This window comes from Stegostoma tigrinum, chromosome 28 (assembly GCF_030684315.1).
Source record: "Stegostoma tigrinum isolate sSteTig4 chromosome 28, sSteTig4.hap1, whole genome shotgun sequence".
NCBI lineage: Eukaryota > Metazoa > Chordata > Chondrichthyes > Orectolobiformes > Stegostomatidae > Stegostoma > Stegostoma tigrinum.
This window is the reverse complement of record NC_081381.1, coordinates 17,295,307-17,318,217: the sequence shown is the minus strand read 5'-3', so window position 1 is coordinate 17,318,217 and position 22,911 is coordinate 17,295,307. Positions and strand designations below refer to the sequence as shown.

Here is a 22,911-nt window from a genome sequence, read left to right as displayed (position 1 = left end):
ACTTCCTGCTCTTAACAGAATGTGGATTAATCTTAACACAGCTATGTAGAGCACCTTTATGTCCTGCACTGTGATAGAAACCTTTACCAATAGTACCATCCTTTCCCCCTTTTAGCTGCCCTTCCTGAAGGTTGCATAGCCAAAAATATTTAACTTGTCAATCCTCAGTTATGATTTTGTTCCTTTCCAGTTATCCAGGTTCCTAGTGCTTTCAGTTCTCATTTGGGTGTTTCCTGGATTCACATGCATTGCTTCACTCTTTCCTTTTTCAAGGTCTTGTTCTGTTTGAAACCTCTCCCTTCAGCTTTAGCTTTTCTTTCTGTCCATTTCTTTAACATGTTCCTCTGTGTTTCCAACGCCCAGTCAAGCTGTTACCCTGCCATTTTATATTGTATCCTAGAAGGCGGTTGGCTGAAGCTCAGTTCATCCATCCTGTTATATTGATCAGTAACATCCTCAAACAACTCCAACATAGCAAGCATTTGGCTTCTTCCTGTTACACCATTTCCTCAGCTTTGAAATTATCTTAAATACCTTTCTGTTTGGAAATAGATAAAAACATGTGAATAATCCCGAGACTATCACCCTTCAACTCCACGCCTAACTTGCATGCACTAAAATGTACCTACCAGGATGTTAGGTATATGTTGAAACTGTGACTTTCTGTCTGGCCGTGCATGTACCTCTGTTTGAAACTTGGGCTTTGAATGCAGGTACATTTAGTTCTGTTTGGAGACTAAGCCTTAGGTATGTGCAGCATGCTCTGTGGTAGATTCCCAGTCAGCCCGCGGGCTTCCTGCAACATGTACCAGATGGACCAATGATTCACCAGCTTCCAGACATGCCCTGATGATTATTTGGGCTGATAGTGTAATGGATGGGCACACATAGATTTGAGGCTTGAGATTATGATCTTCCAGCTGAACTGTGATCGCATTAAAAATGTCTTCAAAAGAAAAGGTACCAAAACCTCCTGAGCTTACCATTAATGAGGCCGTTCAACCCATCATTCAGTGAGCTCATTACTGATCAGTATCCTAATCCCATCCACTTTGGTTGACTTCATATACTTTAAAATGGCAAATAAACAGCTATTTTAAATTGTTAATTTAGATACAGTCTGCTTTTTTTTTGGTGGGGGGATGCATCATGTTCTACGCTATGCTCAGCAATAATGTGAGGAGGTATTTCCTTCATAACCTCGCTCTGATTTAAGCGTTATGTCACTTCTGTCCTTGACCTCCTCACCAGGGGATTATGTTTCTCTTGCTGTATCTTTTTGTAGAGTCACATAGCACAGAACAGACCCTCTGGTCCGATCGATCCACGCTGACCATGTTCCCAGACTAGACTAGTCCCACCTGCCTGTGTTTGGCCCATATCCCTCCAAACCTTTCCTATTCACGTACTTATCCAAATGTCTTTTAAATGTTGTAATGTACTTGCATCCACCACTGCCTGTGGCAGTTTATTTCTGTCCATTTCTCTAACATGTTCCTCTGTGTTTCCAACGCCCGGTCGAGCTGTTACCCTGCCATTTTATTTTGTATCCTAGAAGGCTATTGGTTGAAGCTCAGTTCACCCATCCTGTTATGATCATTAACATCCTCTAACAACTCCAATATAGCAAGCATTTTGCTTCTTCCTGTTACACCATTTCCTCAGCCACTCTCCATGTGGTAAAAGTTACCCCTCGTGTCCTTTTTAAATCTTTCTCTTCTCACCTTAAAAATATGCCCCCTTGTTTTGACCTCCCCCACCCTAGGGAAAATACCCTTGTCATTCACCTTATCTATACCCCTCACGGTTTTATGAACCTCAATAAGGTCACCCCTCAACCTCTTATACTGCAGTGAAAAACATCCCAGCCTTTCCAGATTATTTTTATATCACACACCCTCCATTCCCGGCAAAATCCCAGTAAATCTTTCCGAACCCCCTTCTCCTTCGACCCCGTCCAAAATCCAAAGCAGAAATCTTCAGTCAAATCACGCCTGAAACTATATTCCAGGCCATGCACAAATTGTGTATGGACTTTCTCCCTCATTGTCTCAATCTTGGAGCTGTGACCCCATCCTGGTAGGTACATTTTAGCACATGCAAGCCAGGTCTGGATGTTTCTGCTCAGTGTGAAATGAATGTTCTCAGCTAATTTATGAAGGAGTAAGTCATTTCTTCCAGTGAGATGAACAGTCTGGCTACAATGTGGAGGGCTATAAATGGGTCATCTTTCTTTTCCATTACAAAAGAAATTGCAAGATTGCAATGGAAGTTGACACTCATCTTAATTACAAGCAGTGCGAGTAAAAGGAATTTATGATTAATATTATGAGGTTGGTTATGGGGGAGTATGGCCAAGATTAACCCATAGCTTGCTGGTTGATGCAGGGAAATTCCTGTCTCCTTCAGCTGAGCAATTTTGTGCATGCTCATGTAGTATGACAGTAAACATGTGAATTTTCCAGTAACAACTCCTTCAAACATGCAGAACAGTTTACTGCTGTGATGTTAAGTTTAGCTTTTTTTTAAAAAAAAGCACATATCTCTGTTTTGTACTTTAGTTCAATTACCCTACTCACCTTTTTCCTTTACTATGCCTCCTTTCAATTTAAAGGTGAGCACAGGTCTAAAAATATACTTGTGGTTGCAGCTGTCTTTTAACTCATGGTTATTGTTAAATTCACTTACAATGTGCATTGATATAGCATGTTTAATGTGGTGAATTGTCTCAAGGTGCTTCACAGAAGCATCACCAAATGAGATTTCATCCCAAGGACTTGACATTGACTTGCTCAAAACTTGTTCTCTTGGACAGTCAAAATCTGGCCAATAGTCACATGAGACATTAAAACAGGCACCTGGACATTTGGTCAAATGGGAGCCATGAAGAGTGAAGAGCAGAGATGCTTAGGAAGGGCTTCCAAACCTTGGCTCAGGAATGAGGAGGGAAGCCTTTGGCTCCAGGATGAAATGGACAGGCTGATCTGAAGGGCAGTACAGTGGCAGGTAGAGTTTACTCCTGATAATTGTGAGGTGATGCATGTTGGGCAGACGAACAAGGCAAGGGGGGTACTCTGTACCCTGTTGGACTCATTGATGTGCAGAGGATCAGAGGGACTTTGGTGTACAGGTCCATAGATTCTTGGACACAAGGACAGAATGGTTAAGATGACCAATGGGATACTTGCCATTGGTAGTCAAGGCATTGAGTACATGAGCGGGGAGATGAAGTTAGAGCTGTGTAAGATGTTGGTAAGGCCACAGCTGGAGGATTGTGTGCAGTTCGGGTCACTAGGGAGGTGATGGCCTAGTGGTAGTGTCTCTGTACTGTTAATCTAGAGACCCAGGTAATGTGCAGGGGATTGGGTTCGAATCCTGCCATGGCAAATGGTGGAATTTGAATTCCGTTTTCAAAAAAAAAGTTTGGAATTAAGAATCTAATGATGACCATGAAACCATGGCTGATTGTTGGGGGAGAAAAATATCTAAAGGACTAAGATAACAAGGTGTAGAGCTGGATGAGCACAGCAGAAATCCCCATTTCTGAAGAAGGGTCCAGAGCCGAAATGTCAGCTTTCCTGCTCCTCTGATGCTGCTTGACCTGCTGTACTCATCCAGCTCTACACTGTGTTGTCTCAGATTCTCCAGCATCAGCAGTTCCCACTATATCTAAAGGACTAATGTCCATTAGGGAAGGAAACTGCCATCTTTACTTGCTCTTGCCTACATGTGATTCCAAATCCACAGCAATGTTGTTGACTCTTAACTTCCGTCAGGGCAATTAGGGACGGAAAACAAGTGGGCTGGTCTAGCCAGTGACGCCCTCATCCCCGCGAATGAATAAAGTAAACTATCAGAAGGATACGATTGCCCTAGAGGGGGTGCAGGGGAGATTCACCAGGATGTTGCTTGGGCTGGAGAGATTCAGTTATGACAAGAGAAAGTACAGACTGGGTCGATTTCCTTGGAGCAGAGAAGGCTGAGGGAGAACCTGATTGAGGTGTACAAAATTACAAGAGGCACATTTGGGGTAACAGGAAGGTACTCCTTCTCATTTGTGAAGGCGCCTAAAACCAGGGGATATAGATTTTAGGGAAAGGGCAGGAGATTAAATGACACTTTGCCTAGCCTTCTCTCTTCAAGGCAGACTGACCTACTGAGCTTTTCCAACACACTCTTATTTTAGGTTTCCAACATCCGAGGTGTTGTAATTTTGGTCAAAACTAATTCACTGACTGTTAAGTGCCAATTCTTGCTTTCCGGATCGTACGGATTGATCACATGCAAATTGAATCAGACCCGCCCTTGTTTTCATTACCAAAGTTTACCCAAACTAAATTCCATCTGCCACTTGATGTTGACAAGAGGCCTAGAGCGGATCAGTGACTCTGGTACCTGCTGATAAGCCATGAAGACCAAATATGGGAATGAGACTAATCAAACGGTGGCTCAGCGGTTAGTGCCGCTGCCTCACAGTGCCAGGGACCCAGGTTCAATCCCACCCTCTGGTCACTGTGCAAACTCCACACAGACATTCTCCCAGTGTCCGCGCGGGTTTCCTCCGGGTGCTCCTGTTTCCTCCCACAGATGTGCAGGTGGATTGGCTATGGGAAATTGTCCATAGTGTCCAAGGATGTGTAGGTTAACTGGATAAATCATAGGGAATGCAGGGTTACGAGGATAGGGTAGGGGGTGGGCCTAGGTGGACTCAGTGGGCCAAATGGCCTACTTCCCCACTGTGGAGATTCCATGAAAAGGAAAAGGCAACGCTCAGTGCCCGGTTAAATGTGTAGTTATCATCTTTGTGCCCCCTTGGTCCACCACACAGCCACAGTCATTATCCTGAAGCTTAGGAGGACAAGGAGGGGATAAATCCAGTGACAGGACTTCATAAAATAAAATGCATTTCAAATGCAAATGTGAAACATTCACACGTTAAATTTTATTGGAATCAGGGTTTAAAAATGACCAAGCAACCTTAAAGGTTGGAGCTGATTTGTTGCAGTCCTTTTGCTGGATATAATAACCTTGGTAATAAAGACAACGTATGCATCGATTAAGACTGTCAGAGAACAGGAATGATAATTTTCTGCCTTGTGTTTATGTTTCAGATTGGTACCCACAGCCCGTTACTACCCTCTGCGATTACACTGCGTCCGAGCACTAACACTACTGTCAGACTGCACTGGCACATTTATTCCAGTGATGCCTTTCGTTCTGGAAGTAAGCCTGCACCTTAATTGTTGCTAAAAGGGTTAATTTGTGGAAATTGCTGTGTTTCTGTTCTGTGAATAGCACTTTTTATCTGAATGCTGATGACGTTTTGTTTGCCTGTTCACCAGTCGTAGCCTGGTGATGTTAAGGCTTTGTTTATGTAATCGCAATCATCTAGCAAGCAACAATTCGATTGGAGATAGTCAACATGGAATCGTCAAAGGCAGGTCATGTCTCACAAAGCTCATTGAGTTTTTTGAGAAGGTTCGTCTCATCATGAACCATGTACGTAGATCCCTGAAAGTCGCCACCCAGGTGGATAGTGCTGTTAAGAAGGCTTATGGTGTGTTAGGTTTTATTGGTAGAGGGATTGAATTCTGGAGCCATGATGTCATGCTGCAACGGTACAAAACGCTAGTTTTGGAATATTGTGTGCAGTTCTGGGTGCCCCATTCAGGAATGACGTGGAAGCATTGGAAAAGGTGCAGAGGAGATTTACCAGGATGTTGCCTGATCTGGAGCGAAGGTCTTACGGGGAAAGGCTGAGGAACTTAGGTCTGTTCTCATTGGAGAAGGAGGCTAAGAGGGGATTTAATAGAGATACACAAGATGATGAGAGGATTAGATAGGGTGGACAGTGAGAGTCTTTTTCCGAGGATGATGACTTTAGCTTGTACAAGGGGGCATAGCTGCAAATTGAGGGGTGATAGATTTAAAACAGATGTCAGAGGCAGGTTCTTTACTCAGAGAGTAGTAAGGGCGTGGAGCGCCCTGCCTGCCAATGTAGTTAACTCAGCCACATGAGGGGCATTTAAACAGTCCTTGGATAAGCATATGGATAATGATGGGATAGTGTAGGGGGAGGGGCTTAGATTAGTTCACAGGTCAGCGCAACATCAAGGGCCGAAGGGCCTGTTCTGCGCTGTATTGTTCTATGTTCGATGTACTAACTCTTCGTAAAATGTGCTTAACATCGTACATAGAAACAGACCTTTCGGTTCATCACATCCGTGCAGTCAAAAACAACCGCCTGGAAGGTGACGGCCTAGAGGTATTGTCGCCACCATGTTAATCCAGAGACCCAGGTAATAAATATTCCGGGGACCTGGGTTCGAATCCTACTATGGTGGATAATGGAATTTGAATCCAATAAAATTCTGGAATTAAGAGCCTACTGATTACCATGAAATCATTGTCAATGATCAGAAAAACCTGTCTGGTATGATAATGTCCTTTAGGGAAGGAAACTGCCATCCTTAACTGGTATGAACTACATGTGACTCCAGACTCTCAACAATGTGGTTGACTCCCAACTGCCTTCTGGGCAATTAGGGATGGGTAATAAATGCTGCCTAGCCAAAGAAGCCCATATCCTGTGAATGAATAAAAGTGAAAAGAAACTATTCTAATCCACTTCCTAACACATGGCATCACAACTGCATATGTAAATACTTATCAAATGTTAAGAGAGTTTCTGCCTCTACCATCCTTAAGGGCGAGGAGTTCCAGATTACCACTACGCTGTTTGAGTGAAAAAGATATTCCCCATATCACCTCTAAAGCTCCTTCCCCATTCTCTTAAAGTTTGGTCATGGATCCATCTGTAAGAGGAGATGTTTCTGCCTGTTTACCCTGTCTGCGCTCCTCATCGTTTTATACATTTCAGTCATGTCCCCTCTCAATCTCTTCTGCTTTCAGGAACAAAAAACCCCAGTCTGTCCAGCCTCTCCCCATAACTGAGATTCTGCAGCCCAGGCAACATCTTGGTAAATCTCCTCTGCACCCTCTGCAGTGCTATCACATCCCTCGTCGAATGTGGGTTCCAGAACTGTACGTGGTACTCTAGCTCCAAGAAAAATAAAATTGTTTTCACTGGCAGGAGATAACTCGACAGTGTGTGTAACTGGTAAAAGAGGCAGAGATAGCTGAGGTTTATTTTTCTCAATCTAATTGCTACGATTAGGAGCATGCTATCAGAAAGACTCCGGTAATTTCCAAAAGTAAATTGATAAATATTCTATGTGCAGAAAATTTTGGGACTAATTAGTTGAGTATTAGTATGGATGGGCAATAGAGTGTTTTTGAAGAGCTGGCACAGATATGACGGACTGAATGTTATCACATACCGCCCAAGGACAAGACACCCTGTCTGTTGTTCCTTGATCCTTAGATGTCCGTGATCGTAGAAGGGATACCTGCCTTGGCGTGCCACTTTGTGCTTTCGCAAAGTGTCTTATACTAGTGTTAGTTCCTTATTATTGTTCCTCAACTTCATTTCCAGCTGAGACGTGAGAATATAACATTGATATCAGTGTATAATGTAGTGGAGGAAGTATATTTTGATAGCGGAATTTGTTTCAGATGCAGACAGTTACCATGTACATCCACTTCTGGATTATAATAAACTGGCCCCTTTGAAATATTACAAGGCCACATTTATCTTTGTGTTTTTATTTACTCCTGAGACAGAGGCATTGTTGGCTGGCCTGATATTTATTGTCTGTCCCTAGTTGCACCTTGAGAAGATGGTGGTGAGCTTCCTTTAGTAACCACTGCAGTCCATGTGCTAAAGGTAGACTCTCAATGCCTTTAGGAAGTAATTCCAAATTTTTGACCCAGTGACAGTGAGGGAATGGTGGTATATTTCGAATATAGAACGGTGAGTGGCTTGTAGGGGAACCTGCAGGCGGTGGTGTTCCCATTTATCTGCTGCCCTTGTCCTTCCAGATGGAAGTGGTCATGGGTTTGGAAGGTGCTGTCTGAGGATCTTTGATCAATTTCTGCAGTGCATCTTGTAAATAGTGCACACTGCTGCAACTGAACAGCAGTGGTGGACGGAGTGGATGCTTGTGGATGTGGTGCCAATCAAGCGGGCTGCTTTGTCCTGGATGGTGAAAAGAGTGTTATTGGAGCTGCACCCATTCCAGACAAGTGGGGAGTATTCCATCACATTCCTGACTTGTGCCTTGCAGATGGTGGACAAACTTTGAGGAGTTAGATGAGTTACTTGCTGCAGGATTCCTGGCTTCCGACCTGCCGTCGGAGTCACTGTGTTTCTGTGGGAAATCTAGCAGAGCTTCTAGTCATTGGAGAGTTTGCTTCCTGATTTCCAATATTTCCAGTTCTGCTTGGACTTCTTGTTGCCATACTCAGTCACGTCATGTCAAGGACTCTCACTCTGACATCATCCTTGCCCTGTCTTTGCTATCCTGAGACAGCAGTGGTGAACTATGTGGATGACACCAAAATTGGTGTTATAATGGACAGTGAAGGTTATCTAAGATTACAAAGAGATCTTGATCAATTGTGTCAATGTGTTGAAGAGTGGCAGATGGAGTTTAATTTGGATAAATGTGAAGTATTACATGTTGGTAAAACAAACAAGGGCAGGACTTCTACAATTAAAAGTAGAGTCTTGGGGGTAGCGTTATAAAACGGAGACACCTGGGGGTGCAGGTACATAATTCATTGAAGTTTGCATCACATTTAGGGTGGTTAAGATGATGTTTAGCACGCTTGCCTTCATTGCTCAGACAACTGACTATAGGAATTAGGAGATTATGTTGAGGTTCTCCAAGATGTTGGTGAGGCCTCTTCTGGAGCGCTGTGTCCAGTTCTGGTTGCCTTGTATTAGGATGAATAGTATGAAGCGAGAGCGGGTTCAGATAGATTTACCAGGATGTTGCTGGAAATGGAGGGTTTGAGTTATAGGGAAAGGCTGGATAGGTTGGCTTTTTTTTTCCCCCACTGGAGCATAGGAGGTCGAGGGGTGATCTTAGAGGTTTATAAAATCATGAGGGGTGTAGATAAGGTGAATGGCAGGTGTCCTTCTCCCTAGGGTGGGGGATTTTTAAGGCTAGGGGGCATATTTTTAAGGTTGCAGGAGAAAGATTTAAAAAGGTACGAGGTGAAACTTTTTATTTTAAAGAGAGTGGTTCACATGTAGAGTGAACTTCCAGAGGAAGTGGTGGATGTGGGTACAATTACAATGTTTACAAGACATTTGGATAAATGCATGAATAAGAAATGTTTGGAGGGATATGGGCCAGGAGTAGGTAGGTGGGACTAGTATAGTTAGAGATTATAGTTAGTATAGACTGGTCGGACCGAAGGGCCTGGTCCCATGCTGTATGGCTGTATAAACTATGATGTTTTAGAAGTGCCACAATGCTTCTGGTGATTTGCATTTTCCAAGCTGCTGGTGTCAGTCTGCTGGATTGCTGAGGTGTTAGGCTCTTTCAATTGCAGGAGCTCTTCTGAGTTTGCCTTTTACACGTCTCCACTGTTGACCTCTTGATTGTGATTCACCCTCGGAGCAATTCTCCAGTTAGCACCTACTTTCATATCAGCTTCCTCAAGGGGAGGTCTCATCGTCTCTGTCTCCTTTCAACGCTGAGAGGTTTGAATTCTTTTTATCCTTTGCTTAATAGCCAGTCTTTGGACAGTGGGCAACAGGATTTTCCTGTGGATTCCTGGCCTCTGTGGAAGTGCTGCAATGACAAAAGTGTGTTGATAATTCCTACACTCTCAAGTCTGGTGATTCCTGCTGACAATAAAAAAAAAGCTCTCCCAGGATGCAGTTCCCAAATTGTACCGTCTTTCTTTCATCTCCATCTTCACGTGGCCTGCATGCCAACTTTTGCTGGGGTGGGTCAGTGTCGACATGACTGGACCATTGGGGATTGAGGTGTGACCTTATACAGGAGGTATCTTTTTAGGCATTTTTGTTTTTGCAGCATTTTATTTCCTCCAAACATCTGCAAATTAACCCAGTTTAACAATGATCCCAGACTCTCGAAGGTTCTCCTAGGCGACTTCTCCCAAGTTACAGTTGAGTTTGCAATTACAGATTATAGTTGCTGACTACTCGTTTGTTTCTAGTGATCAGTTCTGCTGGTTGTTGATGAGTGACTGACTCACACTCTGCAGCTACCCTGTGTTTCCCTACTATTGTTTTAGACTGGTGCTATTCAACCAGGTTTGTACAGGTTACATCAAATCCTTCAAGATTGTCAGTCATACTTTGTTACGTTTGTAACTAATTTACTTTAGCATCCTGGGGTTTATACCATCATCGGAGAGTCATAGCGTGTGCTTCATTTTGGATTTGTTTTTCAGTGATATTCCATTTGCAATTGCATCTGTCCTGCTTGATGGTATCAGTAATATAATGGGCGAAATACGGAATCGAGAAGACCCGGTCATGGTTTAGACTGAAGACATTGTGGACCTTATTCTAAATGGTAACTGTGGAGAAAGTGAGACTGAATGAGTCCAAGTGATTCATGTGCTCTCTGAGTTTCATTTGCGCCTCTTACTGAGAAGCTAGCAGTAAATGAAAGACGACCCAAGGTGAAATCCCACTTAATGCTACTACTGTCCTGCAGCAGTTCGAAGAAACTATCTTTAAAATCTGCACTGTCTCTTACCCATCTAAACAGCTTTGCCTTACTGGTAGCTGCTGTCTCAAGTACATACCTATTAATCCTCTCCAATAGCCTCCTGCAGCCACACCTGCCAAAAAATGTGCTGAAAGTCTATATATACACCACAACTGCTGCATCAATGTGGTTAGCACTTTAAAGATAACACGGTGTGAAGCTGGATGAACACAGTAGGCCAAGCAGCATCAGAGGAGCAGGGAGGTTGATGTTTCGGGTCGAGACTTTAAAGAATTGTATCACTTTTTGCAAACACAGCCTTCCACATTGACAGAGTGTTCTGGTCACTTTTAAAATTTTGCTTCAGCTAATAATTGGTTCGTGCCTCTTTAAAGATTCCAACCCTTACGTTGCTATACATATTAAGCTACAAAACCAGGAGTTTCTGTAAATCTGGCAGCATCTGTGAAGAAAAAGTCAGAGTTAATGTTTTGGGTCTGGTGACCCTTCCTCAGAACACACATTAAGCTAAATCAGTTTAATTTGTGTTCCACTTTTTGGAAGATGCCTGTTACACTGGGTGGGTCTATGACACTGTTTCTTTATGCTGTGAAGCAAAGGCAGCAAAAAAAATTTCTTTCATTGTTGCTGATATATCTCATCAAAATAAGGGCATCGATTATCATTACCTCTTGCAAGTGGTTGGCACAGATTTAGTTTTTGCGATTGGAAAGGCACTGGGCCTGAAGATCTACATGGATTTGTGCACTCTCAGCTCAGCGTAGGGTTTTGGGCAGAATCCCGCGACACATGATCTCTTTCCTCTTAAATTAATGTTGAAAATTTTCCCATCCACTGGCTAATGGGGGTGCTGGCACTGCCCACACTTCAGCTGGTACTGCCTTAGCATCAGGTCTATAAAACCTGCCATTCGGTCTGATCATTTGGTGTTGTACCAGGATCTCTCTCTGCTGCACTCTTGCATTTCGTACGTCGACAGGACGTGAGCAGTGTTTGGTCATGAGAAGTAGATAACTTCTTAAAACAACATTGTATTTGAGGGACAGACGGTAAAACATATCAGGCCATTCACTTTACCAGAAAAGAAGTGTGTCTCACGGTCCAATAGATGCAGAAATTCTAAATCACTGTCTCAGAATAGAACAATGTAGGTGAATAAACTGAAGGGTTGGCCCAGTTCTGTCCTAATTTGCTTCTATGTGACGGCATATAGAGATTTCGAGGGAAGTAATCTCTTAGTTTATTTGGTAATATTTATGCCAAATAAACTATCAGTTGGGAAAAATCATACAATTATTCAAAAGTTATTTTCATTGTTGAAATTTGAGTTTTGCTTTTGGATTGAACTGCATTGGCACGCTATGGAAGAATTCTAGAACTTTAGCTTTGCAAATTCCGGTGAAGCGTTTAAGTGAAAGGAAATGGTCTGTGGTACCCGGTGTAAACGTATATTGGACAGATGTGCAATAATTCAAATGAAGGAAGAATTTTCTTTTATTTCATCCTGCAATTTGTCTAATATCCCTAGCTAGCTGCAGTGCCTCAACATGGACTCAGTTACTTGCCTGTTTGTATCTCAGTCACTACATTCTAGATCTGGGTCGCACATCTGGTGTTTAACACCATTCCTTTGGGCTAGTGCTGCAGGACAGTGCTATGGGAGTGCCGCACGGTTCCTGCCAGACTCCTCTTGGCTATTGGAGGCGGCGTCGGCATGGCCGTTGGCAGCAAGAGGACGTGGCTTCTGCTTCTGTTTGTGCTCAGGGCCGGCAGTAACAGTATAAATCTTCCTGTGATAAGAGACTGGTGGCAGCAGTAAGCATGTGGCTCCTCCTGGTGACCAATGTGAGATTTGCAGGCTGACCGAGACACTCGGCTGAGGCTAGGCCCCAGTGCTTCCATCAGCGGCTGACCATTCCAAATGCCTTTATGGAGATGAGACCTTAAACTTTGAGATCTGAATGTTTCTCTTGCCTTTTGGCTTTCTGTTATTTCTACTGTTGCTTTCTTTATTAAAAAGAATTCTGGTTTTGTAACCAAGATGGCGCCAGAGAATGGTGGACTTTGTACACGTTTCACCGTACTCCTCTGCCTGAGTTCACGTGACAATACAATCTTATTCAAATCTCCCTGCTTGGGTTGGTGTGAGACATCATCCCAGTATCTCCAATTCTCACCTTCAAACCACCACCAAACCTTAAACAAACCATTGTTCGCAGCAAACTACCCAGCTTTTCAGACTGGAGGCCTGTGACCACGGGTGTGCCACAAGAATCGGTGCTGGGTCCATGGGTCCACTGCTTTTTGTCATGTATATAAATGATTTGGATGTGAACACAGGAGATATTGTTAGTATGTTTGCAGATGACATCATAATTGGAGGTGCAGTGGAAGGTGAAGAAGGTTGCCTCTGAGTACAATGGGATCTTGATCAGATGAGCCATTGGGCTGAGAAGTGGCAGATGGAGTTTAATTTAGATAAATGTGAGGTGCTGCATTTTGGAAAGGCAAATCAGGGCAGAGCTTATACAATTAATGGTAAGGTCCTGGGGAGTGTTGCTGAATAAAGAGACTGTGGATTGCAGGTTCTTAGTTCATTGAAAGTGCAGTCACAGGTAGACAGGGTAGTGAAGAAAGCATTTGGTATGCTTGCCTCTGTTGGTCAGTGCATCGAGCATAGAAGTTAGGAGGCCGTGTTGTGACTGCACAAGACATTGGTTGGGCCAATATTGGAGTGCTGTGTTCAGTTCTGGTCTCCCTGCTATAGGAAGGATATAATGAAACTTTAAAGGGTTCAGAAAAAATGTACAAGGATGTTGCCAGGGTTGGAGGGTTTCAGCTATAGGGAGAGACTGAATTGGCTGGGGGCTATATTCCCTGGAGCATTGGAGGATGGGTGGTGACCTTTATAGAGGTTTATAAAATCATGAGCAGCATGGATAGAGTGAATAGCCAAGGTCTTTTCCCTGGGGTGGAGAAGAAGTCCAAAGCTAGAGGGCATAGTTTTAAGGTGAGAGGGGAAAGATTTAAAAAGGACCCGAGGGGCAACTTTTTCATACAGAGGGTGGTGCGTGTATGCAATGAGCTGCCAGAGGAAGTGGTGGAGGTGGATACAATTGCAACACTTAAAAGATATCTGGATGGGTATATGAATAGGAATGCTGGCAAATGGCCGTAGATTTATATATCTGGTCAGCATGGACGAGTTCTACCAAAGGGTCTGTTTCCATGCTGTATATCTCTGACTCTAACATGCTGGAGAAGCTCAGCAGGTCTGGTGGCATCTGTGGAGAGAGAAAACCACCGTTAATGTTTTAACCCTTCGGACCATCATCGAATCCCTGTAGCATGAAAGCTCTGGGACAAGTTAATTTGGGATGTCTGGTTGGTATGGACGAGATGGACCGAAGGGTCTGTTTCCGTGCTGTACAGCTCCGACTCTGACCTGCCGAGCTTTTCCAGCAATTTCTGTTTTTGTTGCTGATTCACCGCTTCCTCAGTTCTTTGGGTGTTTAATAAGTTAGATGGTGCATTGATTAAGTGGGGAACCTATGGGACAGGTACAGAGTAGTTTTGATTGAGTTCAGGAGCAAAGATGACTTTCTTCAATTGTACAGGGCTCTACTATGACCAAAGCTGGAGTATTGTATGCGGTTTTGGTTTCTTTATCTGAGTAAGGATGTTCTGGCCATGGAGGGAGTGCATGGAAGATTTACCAGTCTGGTTCCTGGGAAGGCAGGACTGGCATACGGGAGAGAGTGGTACAGCTAGGAAAATGAGAGGAGGATCCCATAGAAACCTATAATATTCTAACAGGATCAGACAGTGTAGATGCAAAAAGAATGATCTCGATGATTGGGGAGCTCAGAATCAAGGGTCGCAGCTTAAGGATAAGATGTAGGCTGTTTGAGACTGAGATGAGGAGGAAGTTCTTAACCCTGGTCAACCTGTGGAATTCACTGCTATAGAAGCTGTTGAGGCCAATGCATTGAATATTTTCAAGAAGTTTTCAAGATAGTTCTTGGGGCTAAAGAGATCAAAGGATGTGGGGAGAAAGCAGGAAAAGGGGACTGAGTTGGATGATCGGCCATGATCATACTGGATGGTGGAGCAGGATCAAAACTGAATGGCCTATTCCTGTTGCTACTTTCTATGCTACTGGCGAGAAACCATTTTCAGTGGCACGTGGCCTACGAACCAGGTGTCACATATTTAATGGGCTTGAGAAAGAGGCTCTGTTCTTGTGTTATGTTCCTTAACATAGAATCACCACTTCTTTTTATATTCCTTCACAGCTCTCGGTGAGTAGCCTAGGTACAATGTACTAGAAAGGCATGAGCCGGTTTAGAACATACAACAGTGTAACGCTCAGGAACGGGCCATTTTGCCCACCATGTTATGCCAAGCTAATCTATTCCCTTCTGCCTGCCCTTGGTCTGTATCCCTCCATTCCTTGTATAGGTTTATTTCACAAATACTCTGTAACTGCAAGTTAACCAGTTTAACTTGTGTACCTCTCCCAAGTCCGACTTGCTGTTGACTATCCTGGTCCTTGGCTCATTCACATTCTCCAGTCTTAAACAAACAATAGACATCTGGTTTCACCTGGGCCATTGTTACATAATGGGATGCACCTCCCTGAGAAAAGGTGCTGGAACTGGATTGCCCATGGGCACGCAAAAGATGGCAGGGGTGCAGGCCAGAAGGACTTGCTTGTGAGATTCTGAGAAATAGAGTGAAGTGCAGGAGAAGCCCTAATAAGGGGACAGAACTGTATAACGTTCCCCCCTCCCCCCACCAAGCCTTCGACACTCCAGGGAAAGTGGCTCCAGACTATTCAGTCTTTACCTATAGATCTAACCCTCAAACTCTGGCAGCACTGCAACCGGTGGAATGGCCTTCTGTGATGGGGGCAGCACCTTTCAGCTGCCTCTTTCGAGGTACTGAGCTTCAGCTGGAAGCTGGGGCTGGTGCCGTGAGAACATCAGCAGGGAGACCGAGGTTGGTGAGGCCGCCTGACAGAGACGAGTAAAAGGGGGATCTGCTGCTTTTAACATTGATCGTCAGCTCAGTGCTTACAACGTGCTGCATCTTAACTAGCTGCAGATGAAAAATGTGCCATGCGGTTTCGTTTTGGCTGTGCACGCCTCCGTGAGCCCACATCCTGTTGGCCTGTGGAAAGCAGTGACATGTATTAACACCCCTTTGGCTCATACATACTTGTCTGCCATTCACTGGTTTCCTTCCTTCTCTCAAGATGTTTGCCAGTTTACTTCGTGACAGTCGGTTTTTTTTTTCACTCCCTCTTTTGTCGCTGTCGTGTGTTTCAAGGTAACGTATTTCCGCTTGTTGTAACACAGTGTGGTATATCACGTATGGTCCAGACTTACCACCCTCCACCCTGTGCTTCCTCTTGGCTTCCACAGGCCTTAACCACATCCGATGCGTACAAAGTTTGCTTTTCATTTTCAGCCTGCCAGTTGTTTGAGAACGGCTAGCTACTGTCAAAAGCCTCCCCCCTTTTATTGGTCTGGGACTGACATGTTTCTTTTATGTTCTATTTGTATTTACAGAGTGAACTGTTGCATCTAGTGCATTCTCTTTGTTTACTTTCCAACCATTTCAGCACTGAGCTTAACTCTTTAAGGGGCAGATCACAAAGCTCTGCAGAGCATTCAGATATGGCTCTCCATGGGTTCCTGGCTTGTCTCTCTGCTGTTTCTCAGAGCACCCTGGTGTGTATTTTGGGATTGGGATCAGGATCAGAGACTTTTTTTTGTCAAGCAACAGAAAATGTTGGAGAAACACAAAGGTTTGAGGCAGCACATTGGGTCATTGTTTAGCGCTGCTGCCACACAGCCCCAGGGTCCTGAATTTGATTCCACCCGTGGACACCTGTCTGTGTGGAATTTGCACATTGCCCCTGGGTCTGCGTGGGTTTCCTCTGGGTGCTCTGGTTTCCTCCCACAGTCCGAAGATGTGCAGGTTAGGGTGGATTGGCTATGCTAAATTGTCCATGGTGTCCAGGATGTGCTGGATAAGTGGGTTAGCCATGGGCAATGCATGGTCAAAGGGATAGAGGAGTGTGTCTGAGTGGAATGCTCTTTGGAGGGTCAGTGTGGACTCAGTGGGCTGAATGGCGGGCTTCTGTTCTCTAGGGATTCTATGATTCTAAGAGATTCACCCCTTCAGGGGTCTCTTCTCCTTGCGGCTTCTCAGCTGACATTACCTGATGCATAGACTGAGTTGGGGAAAGTAAAGGAATCTGTCCTTTGTTATATATCTCATCCATTCTTAATTTAGTCATCACTCAGATCCCATGTTCTGGGGTTCCTTCCTTTCCAATTGTAGGATACCCCTCAAAATTGACCTCTGCTTTTGCTGGCAATCTGGAATAACAACAGAAAACAAACAGAGTTCCGAAAAGGTTTGAGTCAATGTTGGCGTTAGAGGATTTGAGCTGTAGGGAGAGGTTGAACAGGCTTGGGGCTATTTTCCCTGGAGCATCGGAGGCTGAGCGGTGACCTTATTAGAACTTTATAAAAGCATGAAGGGCATGGATAAAGTGAATACTATGCCTTTTCCCTAAGGCAGGGGAGTCCAAAACTAGAGGGCATGGGTTTAAGGTGAGAGGGGAAAGATTTAAAAGGGACCTGAGGGGGAACTTTTTCACACAGAGGGTGGTGTATGTACGGAATGAGTTGCCGGAGGAAGTGGTGGAGGCTGGTACAATTACAACACTTAAAAGGCATCTGGATGGGTATATGAATAGGAAGGGTTCAGAGGGATATGGGCCAAATGCTGGCAAATGGCCCTAGATTTATATATCTGGACGAGTTCTACCAGAGGGTCTGTTTCCATGCTGTATCCCTGTATGACTGTAATGTGCTGGAGAAGCTCAGCAGGACTAGTGGCATCTGTAGAGAGAGAAAAACACAGTTAATGTTTTAACCCTTTGAAACATCATCGAATTCCTGTAGCATGAAAGCAGGCCATTTGGCCCATCGAGTCCACGCCGAACGCGACCAGAGCATCCTGTCCAGGCCCACCAATCCTATCCCCGTAACCATGCATTTGCCATGGCTAACCCACCAAACCTGCACGTCTTTTGACTGTGGGAGGAAACCGGAGCACCCGGAGGAGAAACACGCAGACACGGGGAGAATGTGCAAACTCCATACGGACAGTCGCCCGATGGTGGAATCGAACCTGGGTTTCTGGCACTGTGAGGCTGCAGTGCTAGCCACTGAACCACTGCGCTGTCCTAAACCTCTTTGTGTTTCTCCAACATTTTCTGTTGTTTGACGAAGCTCTTGATCCCTGATCTTAATCTCACTAATCCTTTGGTTCGAAGTAAATTTCTGTGTTTCCGCCTCTGCAAGAGCCCTCGGGGATGCTTTCCATGTGAAAGGTAACACAATTAATGCAAATTGTTGTTGTTTAAAAACATATGGTGACAAGTGGATGCCAGTATGGTGCTGCATTTAAACAATGTGGGATTAATCACTTAAACCACAAGTTAGTATGCAGCATCCGTTCAGATCCAGCAACGGTTTAAACTATGCATCACATTAGGCTGATGTGTAAATATGTTTACAATTTACTGGAATCCTTGGTCTCTGCGTACCAATGGCAACACAAAGGTGGGGTGGCGAATGCAGTCATTTGGACTGTGGTATCTGCACCTCGGGTTGTCCCCTGCAGATGTGAATGTTTTACAGTCTGTAACTTTCCGTGTTGAAGACAAAGAGAGAGTTGTTCCTGCAGCAGGCGGCTGTGGTTTGAAAACTTGTGTTTTCCCTTTTTTTTGCCCCTGAAATTAAAATTAGACATTGGCAGAGAGTTGGCAAAATGTAATCTCGTTAAAGTCTTACTGCCCTTGGAGGAACAGTTACTGTACAAGTACTGTACTAATTACTAATGTGCAGGCTCACATTTTGAAGTTGCACCAGAGAAAGAGCATGGTCATGCCTGAGGTTTCTTCTTACTATAAAGAAAGGGTTGAGTTTCTGTCAGATTACCGATGCCGTTCACACTCATTAGTAATGGAAAATTAGCAAGCCTACAGTAGTTAGTTTACTTTTGCCTTCAATTCGACAACGAGTTCCTGAATTCAGGCAAAAATACACATTTCTTTGCACCTTGTGCTGAGAGTTAGGTTTAGTGATCACTTTGTGGTGTTAGACCTATAGGGTGAGCAATGATGTACCTAATGGTCTTTTTCTCATCTTACTTTTAATGGGGGCCATATCAGATTGGCCTGGGTTGAACAAAATCAATGTTGCCCCATAATCAAACTTGGATTTACAAAGTGCCAGTAATATAGTAAACCACCATACAATGTTAGGCAGGATATTTGGAGGAAAATTTGACATTGAACCAAAGAAGAAGACATTAAAGACCCACGACTAGAAGCTTGGTTATGTAGCTTGTTTAAGACACATCTTAAAAATGGAGACAGAAGAGAAATGTTTGAAGGTGGGACTTTCGACCATGAAGCCAGGACAGCTTCAAGACAGTCACCAACAGTGGGACTGAGGGAAGTGGGAGGTACACAAGGGTCATATTAAGGGGAAAGAAAAACAGAGTGCCAGATGGATTGAAGAACTGAAGAGGTTACAGAGAAAGCAAGGAGGTAAGCTCCATAAATGAATTTGAGCTAAAACCTACCTAGCGCATGCCTAGAGTCATAGTCATACAACATGGAAACAGACCTTTCAGTCCAACAGTCCATGCCAATTATAATCCCCAACTAAACCAGCTCAGTGCTGCGCTGAGTAAAAGCCTACCCAATGAACTTAGAAATGGGTCAGTAGGTGATCCCTGAGGCAGTGTGGGTTATTGCTGCATCCAGGTGTAATTCCTGTATAATCCGATAAAATGGGCCATTGCAATGGGATGGCTCAGATCCCACCAAACGCTTCTTATTCAAGTACTTATCTAAATGTCTTTCAAACATATTAACTGTACTGGCATCCACCGCTTCATCTAAAAGTTCATTCCACACATGAACCACTTTCTGTTTTTAAAAAAAAGGTTATCCTCTTGTCTTTTTAAAATCTGTCTCCTCTCGCTTTAAAAATACTTCCACTAGTCTTGTAACCCTCCCACCCTAGGGAAAAGATACTTTATATATGCCTCTGTGAGGTCACCCCTCAACCTCCTACAGCCCAGTGAAATGTCTCCAGCCTATCCAGATTCTCCTTATAACTCAAACTCTCTATTTCTCCAGACCTCTGAAGGGTTTTAAAATTTAATGCACATGGAAAGGTTTTGCATATCAGACTTATTGACATTCCTTTTGCACCTTTTCCTCTTTATCTTTCTCTCTTTATCCCCTCCCCTCCTTAATTAATACCCAAGAGATGGGCTGGCTCATTCCCAAAGCCATTGCTGGCCTTGGATGGCTGCCATATAACACTCGGCAGTAATCTAGCAGACAAAAACAGAACTCACATTTTCATGCAGTGACCTACTGAGCTTTTTAAAGCATCCCAGAGCACCTCATGAAGAAAGAATTATCGTCTGCAGTTTTTTAAGCAGCCGTTTTACACAGTGCAGACGCTCCACAGTTATGACTCTGGTGAGGTAGCACTTAATCTGATTTCTGACTGTTGCTTCAAGGGTCGAATATTGGTCAAGATATGGGACCATTTTCCAGGTCTTCAAACAATAACCACAGGACTGTTAGCATCTGCCAGAATAGGGAGGGAATGGCCACAATTGGGCATCGTGTGTCTATTACTACAGTGTTGCTTCAGTGTTGTGCTGAGTGTAAACCTGCACGGCGAACATTAGAAATTGGAGCTGGAATGGATCAGCCAGTGATCCTTGAAGCAGTGTGGGTTATTGCTGCATCCAGATGTAGTTGGTGGATAATCCGTGGCCATTGAGATGGGATTGGGATTGGATTTAGGGTTGAGAGAGTGGAAATGCAGCACATTACTGCAGGTGGTCGGCTATGGTGCGTTTGGTGCAGTTACTACAAAATGCAAAACTGCTTATGGCATTGGAGTCACACAGGAATATATTCTATCTTTGTTTATGATTTGGATATATATTATCAATAAATCCTTTGCTTCAGCTTTTCCTTCAAGCAAAGGTCATTTTAGAAACTCCTTAAGATTGCTGCAGTGCTTAATATTTTGTTGTTTTATGTAGAAGTAAGTATGGGGAGAATGTGTAAAATAAGCGGAGGTGGAGAATCTATGACTTTGTTTCATTCTGTGGCTTCCTCATGATCGTTTCTTGTTCATAGAACATAGAAGCAGGTATAGGCCATTCAGCCATTCAGCTCTGCTGTGCCATTCCATATGATCACGGCTGATCATCCAATCCAAAAGCCCTGTTCCTGCTTTCCCCCATACCCTTTGAACCCTTGAGCCTCAAGTGCTGGATCCAACTTGTTGAAAAAATGCAGTGCTTTGGCCTGAAGCTCATTCATGGCAGTGAATTCCACAGGCTCACCACTCCCTCCCGAATGAAGAAATTGGTCCTCTCTGCCCTAAATGATTTACCCACATCCCTAGGCTGTGACCCCTAGCCTCGAACTCCACCCACCCTCACCCCCAATCGAGAACATCCTTTCTATATCTAACCTGTCTCGTTTTGTTAGAATTTTACAGGTTGCCATGAGAGTCCCTCTAGCACACCCCCACCTCAGTTCTTCGAAACTTCAATGAACATAATCCTAACTGATTCAACGTCTCCTCAGACAACAGTCCTGACATCCCAGGAAACAGTCTGGCAAATCTTTCTATTTCCAGCATAGCCTGAACATCCTTCCTCAGAAGTCAAACTGCACATATACTCTTTCAGGTATTGATCTCAATGCTGCTCTGTACAATTTCCCTACTCCTGTACTCAAATCCTCTTGCTATAAAGGCCAATGTACCATTTTCCCCCTTTGCTGCCTGCTGCACCTGCAATGCTTACTTTCGGTGACTGGTATACAAAGACGTGTGTTCCTTCTCTCATTTTACAACCATTCAGATAATAGTCTGCCTTCCTTTTCGCTTCCAAAGCGAATAACCTCACACTTGTCCACATTATGCTTCATCTATTATGCATTTTCCCACTTGCTCAGCCTAACAAATCACGCTGAAACACCTCTGCATCTTCCTCACAGCTCATACTGCCACCCAGCTTTATGCCATGAGCAAATCTGGAGATATTATAGTTAGTTCCCTCATCTACATAATTAATATGTATTGGGAATAGCTGGGGTCCCAGCACTGATCCCTACAGTATGCCAATAATCACTGCCCTCCATTCAGAAAAAGGCCCTTTTTTCTCGTACTCTGTTTCCTGTCTGCCAGCCAGTTTTCTATCCATCTCAAAGCGTTACCCCTGATCCCAATCGCTTTAATTTAACACGCTCTTCTCTTCTGTCAAAAGCCTTCTGAAAGTCCATTGGCTCCCCCTCGTCAATTCCAGTAGTTACATCACCTAGATGTTCCAGTAGATGTATGAAGCATGATTATCCTTTCATTAGTCTATGCTGATCCTGTCCAATTCTGTCACTGCTTTTCAAGTGCTCTGCTGTTAAGTCTTATAGTGGGCTCTGGCATCATCCCTACTACCAACTTCAGGCTGGCTTGTCGGTAATTGCTGGTTAGCTTTCAACCTCCCCTCTTAAACAGAGGGATTACATTATCTACCCCCCAATCTGTAGGAACTGTTCCAGGATCTATAAAATCTTGGAAGATGACCACTATTTCTTGGGCCAGTTTCTTATGTACTCTGGGATGTAAATGTTCAGAGTCTGGGGATTTATCCGCCTTTAATCTATTCAATTTCCCTATCACCGTTGCCCTATTGATGCTGACTACTGTACCTTCAGTTCCTCTCATTAAACCTTGCGCCCCCCCAACATTCACCAACCTCTTTAAAATTCAACCTAGTCCCTGGTCCCAGCGCTAATATATCTTCAGTCCCTTCACATAAGCCAACTAGAAATGTCTCAGAGTTGTACATGCTACCAACATTAATGGCTAAAGACCAAGGCCCATTCCTGACACCAACTCCTGGTGTCCATCCTTTATAAATCCTGTCTGTCCTCTGGGTTTCAAGCCTAACCCTGCCCAGGACCAGTCAATGGCAGGTGGTAAGTGGAAGAGATTCCTTGTTGGCCTTGCTGTGGAAGGAAAATGGGACCTCTTGCATCATTATCCATGGCTTTGCACTATGACATGCGTGTATTTGTTTACGGTGGATTGAATTTGATCAGTTAGATGATGGGTTAATATTATCATTCCTATCACATCCCTGGGGATATTCTCTGTTTCTAGGGACT

General features: G+C 44.0%; 1 protein-coding gene across 1 annotated transcript in view; it reads left to right on the top strand.

Moving 5' to 3' along the window:
• The window catches only part of noc2l (NOC2-like nucleolar associated transcriptional repressor), a 220,264-nt gene that overhangs the window by 84,958 nt on the left and 112,395 nt on the right, over nucleotides 1-22,911 (top strand). The window contains exon 12 of the mRNA XM_048561296.2: nucleotides 5,112-5,223. Coding sequence (XP_048417253.1) covers nucleotides 5,112-5,223 — 112 coding nt within the window. The remainder of the gene's footprint in view (nucleotides 1-5,111; nucleotides 5,224-22,911) is intronic.